The following is a 12,581-nucleotide window of genomic DNA, read 5'->3' as shown; positions in this document are numbered from 1 at the left end:
AGCCGGAATCGTGTTATTATCTGTTGAAGAAAAATTCGTGCAATAAGTATATTGGACAAGAAAAATTTAACTTTAAGATACCAACCATCCAGTTTAAAGTCCGCCGTGGCAGTACGAGCCAGCATTGGTCCCACCGGGAAAAGTCTCATCGTTTCTTTGCAGACCATCTCCGTGTAGATGAGTTTAGAGGCGTCTTCGATGGAGACATCATCAATGGGACAAGACAGCATTATCTCTTGGTAGACTCGATCTTGAACTTCCGGGAACATCGCTAGCATCAGCAAACAGTTGACCAAAGTCGTGGAAGTGGTATCATTACCGGCAAACGAAATTGTGTCCAAGTGTTCGATGATGTCCTCTCTATGGACCACTTTGTTTTCACGGACCATCTCGTATAGTTTGTCGATGAACATTTGCTGCTTTTTGCCTTCTATGTCATCATTGTCTTGAGAGATAACAGGTTTAGGTCTCTCTGAATTCTTAGCCACCATGACTTTGTACGATACGGCTCGCATCTGCTCGTGGGCTTCAGTAAATTGTTTCCCATCACCAAACGCTCGGAAGATACAGTTGGGATAAAAGATGGGATTGAAAACGCGTCTTAAAATTGTTTCCACATATCTGTGCTGTCCTATTAGATGTTTTTCTCCATCCGGTGATGATTGAAGATTTAAATTCATACCACATGCGGTTGCTACAATATATAGCGAATAAATTCAATTATCGTCCTTATTGTATGGAGGGTTGAAAATACCTACAATAAATGGTGTCCAATGTGCATTTGCCAATATCGAGTGATATATCGCATTCCCCTCTACCGAGGTAACGTTCCAGCAATTTGACCATCTCCACGCTTTTTTTGTTGAAAATGGGTACGAACTTTGGCAACATTCCGGCACCAAAACAGGGACTAAAAGATTTCCTCAGGATTCTCCACAGAGAAACTAAAGTAGGACAAAGACTTTATTATCCATTATAATATCAGTTTGAGTAATATTTAAAAATTCGTACCAGGAGCTGCAAAGATGCCCCGATTAACGTGGAAGAAGTTGTATTGGATCGGTTTGCTGATACAGTGCTGGGAGTTGAGAACGGTTTGAAGCTGTTCCGGTTCGTAGACTATGATGTGAACTAGCGGTCCTACGTGTAGACACGATGGCGATGAGAAAACGTCTATTAGTGCCTTGAGGCCGTTGAAAAAATTAGCTGGAATACAAAGAGAAAATGCCTTTTGATATTCCATCTCTACTACTAGTTGAAAAAGTTGAAAATGCTTTAAAAGTTACAAGAAACTGAAGAAAAAACTCAATTGTGAAATTTTACAACGCACAGGTTTTTTTAAGGATAAAATAATACTTGTAACACAGAATGTATTCTGTTGAATAATGAACGGTTTCAAATACCCACTGATTTTATTTTATTTTACTGAATCAAAGCAAACGAAAGATTCCTTTTAATTCAACCACGGTAAATGAAAAGATCATATACCGGTATTTCGATAGCAACTTACTACCTTCTTCCGTGAGCGTTTTCGATTCGAAATCGAGCCTATTTCGTCACGGTCACCGTAGTGTAATTGGCTAACGCGCCGTTATATTGAAGTGGGTTCAAGTCCCGTGGGTGAGCCGTTGTATCTTTTTCGAAAAATTCTTGTGTTTAGGTCTGACGTTCTTTCTTTTTTTTGATATTTCATGTTTCTCTAATACGTTCCATCACATTTGAAAATGTGACCATTTACTAGATTTTTATACCCAGAATATTTTTGTGTCGGATATGCAGAGTCGTTTTGACATCTTGATGTCATCCGCGACTTATATCAACGATGCAGTTGGCGGACAGTCATTGAAAAACTTATCCGGTACAGCTGTGATCGATGTTTACTCTTGGGCTCGAACTTGAGGCTCGAGGCCATCAATTTTGTGTGGAGGATCATTCCCAAGTCCCAAATCTGATGCTCTTTCTTTTAACATCAATAACGGCACCGGCCACGTCCTAATAGTCAATAGAAAGGTTGAGAAAAGAGAAAAAGGGATAAATGAACAATATTGCGCTTTACGGCCTAGCAGAAAAAGTTTTAAGTTCGAGGTTTGTGTGAAAGGATATGATCAGGAAACACTTTTGATTAGTGTAACGATCTATTCATTACTATTTTCATATGAAATTCAAAAGCATACTTCAAAAGAAAAAATATTAAAATTTAGTTCCCTACAATAAATTCTCATCATCGATGCTTACAACTTCCTGCAACTTTGGAAATCATCTTATGTAATAAAATGATTTCAGTAAAACTTTAATTTTTTTTATGAAACGCAGAACGCAATTGATAAGAAAAACATTTCAATGATTTTTTATCTAAAGATTGATAAAAAATCAGACATGGTTTATTTTTTTATCTATTATATAAAATTCTCTTGTAACGGTGTTTGTAGTACTACTCCTCCAGAATGACCCAACCGATTCAAATGATATTATTTTTAGAATATTCTGTGGGCATGCGAATCGGTTTATATCGAATAAAAACAACAAAAAGTCGCATTAATTGTCCGTAATCATTGAATTTGTAATAAATTGAATCAAATTAAAGTCATGGCCTTCAATTTTTTCGAGATTTTCTTTCTTTTGGGCGCCGGGCGGTTTGTTTTTCGTCTCCATGGTCGAGGCGTCGCGAGCAAACGTCGTAGGAGGTTAGTAACTATGGCATAGCATACTGTTTAGTGGGAATATTTGGGCGCGCATTTCTCAACCAAGCATTATTTCAATGCATGTGGTGGCCATATGAAGCCTAGATGTGTTTTTTCTTCTTGATTCCTAGATCATTTGTACACCACATAGTAATGAATGACGCCTACATTTGATCCAGATTGATATTTTGCCGATCAAATCAAAACCATTTAAACGATTTAAAAAAAAAACTTTAATTCGTATTATTTAAAGAAGGAATTGTTGTCTGAATAATATGAATTTAGTACTGATGCATATAAAATAATGGTATGACTCTTTGCGGACATTTGAAAAAAGAAAAGTGGAAAGATTTGGTTCATAATCCAATACACTAGAAATATTTTTCGATCATGTACAAATGTGCTTCACAGAAGTTGTATCAAGTGCCTTTAAATTTATAGAACAACCTCAAAATCCGTTGCAAATGAACAGACATATGAACTGAACAAGAGCCTGTCCTTTAAAATGGATTATATAGGATTGATATTCATTTAAAGGCCGAATGCAAAAAAGTGCAAACGTTCATCATTTACATTTTACATTTACAAAAAATGTATACATGATTTCTTAATTTATGAATGGTTGGGCCCAAATAAACAATCTGACTGAATAAACTTAACTTATTTTTTAAATCGTTCACCAAAAAACTGTTTACAGGTTCCCTGTTTGTTTACACAGAATTCAAGTACGTACTTAAGGGGGGAGTAGGGTCTGACGGGTAAAAAAAACACCATTTTCACGATTTTTTTTTAGAGCTATCGTTCTAACAAATGTATATAAATGTATATAAACATTTAGTAATTTTTTCGTAGAAAAGTATTGAAAATGAGCCGGTGACGGAGCACTTTCGAGGATGCCTTTTAGAAAACAAGATTTGCGGTGGACACTGTACCCAGCACAGAATTATCTGAAGTCAAAAATCAGAGCAAAATATTTTTATTAGATGTTTTTCTGAACCCCAACGATTTTATTTTACTAAAAAAAAAATTTTATGAAATTTTTTTGACTGTTTGAAGTAAAAACTACGATTTTTCACGAAAAAAACCGCCATTTTTTATCTGTAAAATCTCCCCAAAGCAAAAAAAAAAAAGAGAAAGAAAACCGTTGGGGTTTGGTATTTTATATGTAGAGAATATGTTCCAAATTTGAAAAGAATCGGTGAAGTCGTTTTCAAATGACGCGTTTGAAGTTTTTGCGTTTGAAGTCTTGCAGTTTTAGATAAGAGGAGATAAAGGCCTATAATTTCCACAGTTTTGCTTCGATTGACTTGAAAATTTGACGCAACATTCTTGAAATGTTTTACAATAAGAAAATAAAATTAAAAAAAAATCGATTTTTTGAAAGTGTTAGACCCTACTCCCCCTTAACATAAATGTGTGTTTTTGTTCAACATATTTTGGCTACACAGAAAAGAATTTAAGTTCGATTTTTTGTTGAAAATTTTTTTGTGATTGGTATTCCAGCAGAATAATTTTTTTTTTGATAAGTTTTTATTATGACCTAAAAGTGTTGAAAAAAATTAACTCCTGTCATTTTTAAATTTCGAGGTAAATTTACATGAAAATTACCAGAAAAAATAATGAACTCATGAAATCATCGTAGCCTTAAAAGATGAGTTCTTTTTATGTATTTAATTTGTTTAAACCTGCATTCCAATTAAATATTATTGAATCTTGAAAAGATCACATAATCCGATATAGAATAGCTAATCACCTTCAACACTGTTTAGGAAAATTTTAAATCAGACAACAATGGTTTAAATTTTCAGGTATGTCTTTAAGGATAAAAAAGAAAATAAAAATGCTTTAATTCGGTTGAATAACAAAAAATTTAAACCTATATTTTCTCCTTTCAAAACCAAATTAAATTCCTTTGAACATTAACCCAATAAATCATGTCTTCTTGATTTAACTTCTATTTTTTGCTCGAACAAATAAAAAAGGGCGAACTTTTTTTTGACATGATTTTGATGAAAATATGGATATAAATAACCACTGCTTCCAAAGGTGAGGAAAGTGAAGCTGCTTGAAATGGTGTGTAAAAAATCTTCTCTAATGTTTTTATTTCTTCAGTTTTAAAAAATATACCATTCAAAGCTACTCGGGAGCTGAAAGTGCTGCGCTAGGCAGAATATTGGGCAAACAATCCAAAAATTTTTCCGATTTTCAAAATTCTTCTTCCATAAAGTTCCATATTCAATGAATTTATAATAAATGAGAAAATTTTGATTTCAATTCCATCCTGAATCCTGAAATCCGAGTGAACTCGAGCAAAACGAAATAAACCAACTAAATGGTATACAATCAATGAAACATAGATATAATCAACATATGTTATTTATGGAACAAGTTATGAAGAGTGGATTTTTTTAGCTGAGAAATTCGAATTTGCAACGGGCTACCTGATAGCATTCGGCAATATTCAAAGCATCCGAATCAAAGAAATGTAAATGAAAAGGATTCATGTAAGATGCATGTAAAATTAATTGGAAAGAATTTTTTAACAATTTATGAAAAGTCCCGTTGAATTAAGTTGAAATTCCTAAATTTGATTCCGATATAATTAAGCGGGACAATTCGAGCAAACGGAAAAGATGGATATGTTAAAAAAACTAGGACATGTTCAAGAAAGCGAGACGATTAACAACTCAAGATTTGATGCTTTTTCTTAAGTCAAACAGCAAAAAAAATGGAAATAGACGCCAAGTTGAACATGGTAAGACGAAGTTTACCGGGTCTGCTAGTATCCAATATATAAAGCTTTTAAAGTTATTATTAAGCTTTTAATGCACATTTCCAAACTACTTTTCTCTGGCATAGTTATTGTTTATTGTGACTAACTGATTCTTACATTAATTTTGATGAGAAATAATAAATTGCTTAGCTTTAACTATTATACTATCTCTATTTCATTGAGTTAGTTATTACCCAGCAAACATTTAAGAAGGTATAACGCAGGAACAACAGAATTATTCCAACAAATATAACAGATTAAAAGATTGTATTAAACTTACCAAAATAGCATATACACTGCCGGTCAAAAGTTTGGGATCACCCACTAAAAAAAATGCAAATTTTGATCGTTCATATCTCAGTCGTCTGAGGACATATTGCAAATCTTCTGATCTCATTTGAAAGATAATGAGCAAAAGCTATTTCGGAGGTAATTTGCCCATAAATAATGTTTTAGTTTTGTACCTAAAACTTAACCTAAAGTTAAGTGATCCCAAACTTTTGGACGATAACTCAAGTGTCTATTTTATTAAATAAAAGTACATTCTTAAATAGTTGCATAAATTTTTTTCATTGTGTTTTGAGAAGTAAAGAATAGGGATTCTAATTCAACTCAAATTTTGCGATTTGGTCCACCCTATCCCGAGATTATCGGATTTGAATATTGAGTGCGACTTTTTGAAAATGTTCTAACTTTAGGTTAAGTTTTAGGTACAAAACTTAAACATTATTTATGGGCAAAATACCTCCGAAATAGCTATTGCTCATTATCTTTCAAATGAGATCAGAAGATTTGCAATATGTGCTAAGACGATATATCTACAATGACAAGATTCCAACGATTCGATTCTCCCAAAAAAAAGCAAAATAAACGAAAAATAAAATTCCTCGACCGAGATTTGAACTCCACTCCTCCGAGTTCGCAGTCCGGTATCTTACCACGATGCCAACTCATCAGTTAATTTAATACACACTATAGCTCTATAGGTGAGATTTTCTTTTTTCGAACCGGTCAAAGGAAGAGATTGTCAATTGAAGGACCGCCCATTTATCGTAAATCAGTTCACTAAAATCGTAAATGTCGAATTGGCATATTCTCAACTTTTTGGAGACATATTTACGAATTGATTAAACTGCTATCCGATTAAATTTTTTTCGGGCAAAGCTTGTCGTAAATGAATGATAGAAAATCACTCAATACCAACGTGTTTACAATAGTTATTGAAAATGCCTTAATATTCGATTTGAATTATCATTTCTATTACGATTTCATGTTAGCTGGGTAAGCTGTGGCATTTTTTTTACAACTAAAGTTAAACTTTCGGATAGATTCTTTCACAAAAGTTTAAACTTAAGTTAACCTTCTGGATAAATTCCTTAACACATTGTCTTGTTATTAACACCGATTTTCCGAAAAACAGCTAACTCTCACAAAATGGAATTAAAAAAAAAGTTTTTTTTTCCAGATAACACCAGATTTCGACGTTTTATGCATTGTTAAGTCATTTAGCACATCAAAATTGAAATCTCGCCTTTTTCGATTTCTTTGGTCCTTCTTTGCTGATTTTGAAGGTCAAAAACCGGGTTCAAGGCACCCCTCAACCTAGTCCGATTGATCTGAAATTTCGTTCATGCCAGGTTTTTGGGCCAATCTACAAAATTTATATGGTCGATTTGCGAAATTCAACATGATCCATTTGGCTGCCATCCTACTATAAAATGGTTTGCTGAAACACATCTACGAAAATTTTTGAGAAAAATGGACTATTTACATAAACCCTTACAGCTTGTTGAAAATATACTAAGATGAGCTTAAACTTAGCAAGAGTACTCGAAAATGAATGAGGATTAATCACTGTAAATCTCAATATGATCAGCCAAAAAAGGCTACAAAAGTGAACTACATGATCTAAATCCATGAGTGGCCAACATTTTCAGCCGCTCGACCAAATTTCAAAAATAAGAATGGCCTGCGGGCAACAAAAATCTTAAGTTTTTTTTTCTTTTAATTTTATTATTATATTTATTTAATTATAACTATAGAAACAATTTAATAATGACTATAAAAACACAAAATATATATAACACAAATTTTGAAAGATATTGACTAATGGTATTTCTATATCTTTTCTCAATGTACCTTTCAGTGAGATATCAGAGAACATATGAGGAAAATTGAAAAAAAAATCAACTTTTTTTTTTTTATAAAAATGGTATTTTAAGATAATAGTTATAATTGCTAAAGACTGAGTTTTGGTAAAAAAATCTGACTTTTTATGATTTTACGGTTTTTTGAAAAAAAAAAAAAATTTATTTTATTAAAAAGTCATGATAAATTGTGTCTTCACTTGAACTTCACAAAATAAAAAATAAAAATCTTATCATGACTTTCCAATACAAAGTTAGGAATCCAAAATTAATGCTGACATAAAAGATGAGAATTTTAGAAAAACGTATCAAAATTTAAAAATCTGTTAAATCTGTGAATATTTTCAAAATTTTGTGTTCTGCGACACAGATTCTTCGATGAAAATTTGCTCAAAGTTCTGTTAAATCATAGATTTATCTGTGATTTCGGCAACCTTGAAACAATCAAAAACATCAGCCAGCACTAACAACTGTGTTTGATAAACAGTTGTTGAATCGTATAAAAACAAATTCGAAATTTATTTTTCAACTTTGCTGAGCTATACTTATTAAAAAAAAAAAATCATGCATTCAAAAGATTGATATCTCGATTAATGTTGTTGTTTTGCTACATGTGAAAAGTTTTTCAAATGTTCATCAGTAATTCGTTGAATAGGCATTTGCATCATTCAATTTAAAAGATCTACATGTCTGTACGGGTTTCCAAAAAGTGAAAGCTCCAACAAACTATGTTTGTTAAATGCAGAATACTTTTTTGCTTTCAAATATGTTTTATAAAACTCTTCCAGACCAACCTGATGACATTTTTCCTTGAATCCTTTAAATCAAAAATCATTTGACCTTCTTTTTGCTCAAAATGTTTCAGTACATGTTAATCTAGCAAATTCATATCAATGTTGGACAAGCAGTAGTCAAAAGGTACAGCAAACAAAACTTAAAAAAACATGAGAAAACTAGAAATTGATAAATTTTTGGATTTTGTTTATTTTGGTAGTTTCTGAAATCTTTGGTCCTTGGTTGTTTTTTCGATTTTAAAAAAATGATTGGCAGTTACAAACATTCTGGATTGTTTTTTTGAGAAAAAAATGATCAAAAATTAGGAAGAAAAAATTCAACATATACACCGTATAAAGGCGGGGTTGGGAAAGAAAGAGGAGAAATCGAAATATATGTAGAATATTTACTTCAAGTTTAAGTTCAAATATCTCTGTTATTTGTGGTACAATTAGTACAAAAACAAAAAAAATATACATAACTATGAGTCAGTCTTAATATGTTTCCAACCGCAGAAAAATGGTTAAATTTTGTTTAAATTGTGGTTATTCAACATTTGAAAAACAATTGGTATAAATTTACCTTATCTATGAAGTTTTACATAGAACAAAAGTTGTTAGTTGTAAGCTGCTGTGATTTTTCAGAAAATAATAAATTTGGGCTTCCAAAGAGTTAACTGAGTACCACAGCACGTTTTACAAATGATATTGTAATTATATAAAAAAGCAGACGATATTTTTCAAAATCTTTAAATATATTCTCAAATTCAAGTCCGGGATCAACTCAGCGTATTTATCATTTTGGTGAAGTCTGGCTTTTGTGTCAAACTGTTGAATTAATTTAAACGAAGAATAAATTTAAATGTTTAAGGGGGGGGGGTAGGGTCTAACGGGTATAAAAAAACACCATTTTCACGATTTTTTTTCTAGAGCTATCGTTTAAACAAATGTTTTCGATTTTTTTGCATTATACAAAGCATTGTTAAAAGAACATTTAGTAATTTTTTCGTAGAAAAATATTGAATAATGAGCCGGTGACGGAGCACTTTCGAGGATGCCTTTTAGAAAACAGGATTTGCGGTGGACACTGTATCTCAGCACAGAATCATCTGAAGTCAAAAAATCAGAGCAAAATATGTTTAATAGATGTTTTTCTGGACCCCAACGTTTTAATTTAGCTTAAAAATATTTTTATGAAATTTTTGTGGCTGTTTGAAGTAAAAACTACGATTTTTCACTTAAAAATCCGCCATTTTTCACCTGTAAAATCTCCCCAAAGTAAAAAAATCGAAAAAGAAAAACGTTGGGGTCTGGTATTTTATATGTAGAAAATATGTTCCAAATTTGAAAAGAATCGGATAAGTAGTTTTCAAATGACGATGTCCACGGACTTTAAAAATGTGCTTTCGAGAAAAACGCGTTTGAAGTTTCTGCTCTTGCTTTCTTGCAGTATTAGATAGGAGGAGATAAAGGCCTATAACTTCTACAGTTTTGCTTCAATTGACTTGAAAATTTGACACAGCATTCTTGAAATGTTTTCCAATAAGAAAATAAAAAAATAAAAAAAATCGATTTTTTGAAAGTGTTAGACCCTACCCCCCCTTTAAGAAATTTAATCAAATAATGTATAATTTTTGATTGAAATGTTAAAGAACGAAAATTGGAAAAAAGATCTGAAGAATCTTTTTAAACCATTGTGTTTTAAATCAGGAGCTCATGAATGTTATAACCTTGCTCTTTTTAGTAAGTATAATTCCTCTTTCATAATATTGAAGGGTTTGCGGGCTAAATGTTGCCCCATGGGCTACGGTTTGGTCATCCATGGTCTAATCAGTATATCACTGATCCTCAATAATTTTCAACCTACACCCTCGCAAGGCATCTCCTCACCATGCCCTACTCTTTTTCAGAGCATTATTTTTGGTTGAATCAGTTCTGGATGCCTGTTGCGCTCTCTGGCTTCACTAAGAGATTTTTTTTGTTGAAGAACTCGATCCTGTACTCTTGCATCTAGTTCGTTCATAAGAATTTTGGATGAAAATTGGACGTCTAACTGACCAAAATAGTAAAAAAAAAACGCTTATGATGACGAACCTTTGACTAAAAAATGCGTATACACTTCTTTTGATTAACATGTTCACAATTTTTGCTAACTCAGCCATTTTAGTGAGTTCCTAGGATAAGGAAATCCGGGATATATTTTCGTATTCAAAACAGACGTAAAGGACTTTTAAAACAATCGTCGATCGCATTGAACCGGTATCCTGAAACATTTTACAACCGCAGCGTCATGTCTTATGTTGCTAATTTCAAAAATTAAAAAAAAGGCGAGGTAATTTATAGAATTTTTATGTTAATCATCAAGTTGCAATTCAAGCATGCTTTTCTCTAAACGATTCTTGGGTCTATTTTGTTCAGATTTTTTTTTTATTCACAAATGGTTTTATTAAGGTTTTTTACTTACAATGTTTTTATGTGTCGGGGGATTTTTTTTAAAACTTTGGGTTAATAAGGTGTGTAGGTATTCGAAAAAAAGCAACACTTTGTTTGGGAATAACTTTTGAATGCATGGATGGAAATTGATGAAATTTTCAGCCAAGCTGCCTAGTAATGTCATGTGTACATGTGGAAACTTTTGTGACGTTAAATAAAATGATTCTTGAGATAGCGTCTTAAACAGAAGATTTTCGTTTTTTATTTCTGGGCACCACTCACGCCATTTATAATGTATTCTATGACCTTCATTTTTCCCAATCAATGCTATTTTTGATAACATTTTCTATTTTCTGAAGCTTGATCAATAAAAGTACTCAAAAATTTTATTTTGGTCGAAGTTATGCCAAATTCAACCGATTGTCCTCCTACGCCGCGAAAACAACGTATTTGACCATCTATCACTCCACCAGTTTTTTGCATAGGTAATGGCACGATTCCAGATCCAACCAAAACAGAGTATAAACATTTTGGGACCTACTGAAGTGCTATGCAGGTAAAACAGTTGCATTTGGATGCAGTCGTGTTTGTATAATTAGCCAGTCATCGTGTCAATCGTTATGAAACATCGACTGATTTGCAATTTCCATAGACCGTCAGGATCCTCAACTTCTAGACACTTCTCAATAAAAAGTTTCGGGTTGGAAACCTGCCAGGTGCCCGCTTAAGCATTCGTTTTGCTGTCTATTAATATTTTTTTTCAAAATATCTTCCTACTGGCAGTCGAAATATTTTGCGCACAATTTGACCACCGTATTTTTTTAATTTTACCGGTTGGCAGCTGTTCTCCCTTCTAGAAATGAAGTCATACATGTTTATTTGTCAGCTAGATGAACCAGTCAGAAAAATTTACCTTTTTTCAAGTTTCTCTTGATAAAACCTCTCACAATGCTCAACTTCACAGAATCAATCATCTTCACTTTTATTCACATTTTAGCTCACTGTTAGATCTTCTAGGATTCCTAAACAATTTACCATCTGAACTTTTGTCGATTAGTTGATTTCCAGCTGTTTTTGGAACTCCGACAAGGACTAATCTGATTTTTTTCTCTATTCTGCCCAACAAATTTTGTTCAATAAGTTTCTATATGAGACGCTATCTCAAAAACCACTTGACCAACGAAAACGAAGTGTTGCATTTTTTTCGAATACCCTCCTTAAAAGGGGTTGTTCAGCATATGTTTTGAAATATTTTTTTTATTTTTGGACAGGATATGGATGTTCGTGATGGTTTTTTCTTAAACGATGTAATGGCCACTTAAGATTTTCCAAAGTTGTTAGTAAGGATAAAAATTGTTGATGACACTAATTATGACACCTTTTCTTTACCAGAAACTTCTAACCACTTCGGTTCAAAACTCTTAGTTTTAAGTATGACTCAGATAACAAATTTAAAAGCATTCAAATCTATTCATTTAAAAAAACTCAACTGTCACCTGAACAACATAACTTCGGCTCAACAGTAGAGAAGAAGAAAATTGATCTTTTAAAACTAGTTGGATACGTATACAATTCTTAACTGATAAGCATATTAAATTTGAAACATACGACTTTTTCGGATTTTGTACAGCAGATACGTGTGTCCTATGATCGGTAGGGCTAGGGGGCTACTCATGTTCGAAGTTGCAGCCAGGATTTTCCGATGGGACCACTTGTAGTGAATAATAACGGCAACCAGAGTGGCCAAACACCAGAAAAGTATTACGCCCCACAT

At 32.7% G+C, this 12,581-nt stretch overlaps 1 protein-coding gene across 1 annotated transcript in view; it reads right to left on the bottom strand.

Annotated features, from left to right (window-relative positions):
- Positions 1–12,581, bottom strand: part of LOC129753600 (cytochrome P450 4C1-like) — a 15,087-nt gene extending 2,506 nt beyond the window's left edge. The window contains exons 1-4 of the mRNA XM_055749434.1: positions 12,416–12,581; positions 1,012–1,206; positions 755–910; positions 86–694 (exon numbers count right to left, since the gene is read on the bottom strand). Of these exons, the coding sequence (XP_055605409.1) occupies positions 86–694; positions 755–910; positions 1,012–1,206; positions 12,416–12,581 (1,126 nt within the window). The remainder of the gene's footprint in view (positions 1–85; positions 695–754; positions 911–1,011; positions 1,207–12,415) is intronic.

The sequence above is a fragment of the Uranotaenia lowii genome, chromosome 3 (assembly GCF_029784155.1).
Source record: "Uranotaenia lowii strain MFRU-FL chromosome 3, ASM2978415v1, whole genome shotgun sequence".
NCBI classification, from domain to species: Eukaryota; Metazoa; Arthropoda; class Insecta; order Diptera; family Culicidae; genus Uranotaenia; species Uranotaenia lowii.
The sequence above is the reverse complement of the archived record's forward strand: the minus strand, read 5'-3'. Positions and strand labels throughout refer to the sequence as shown.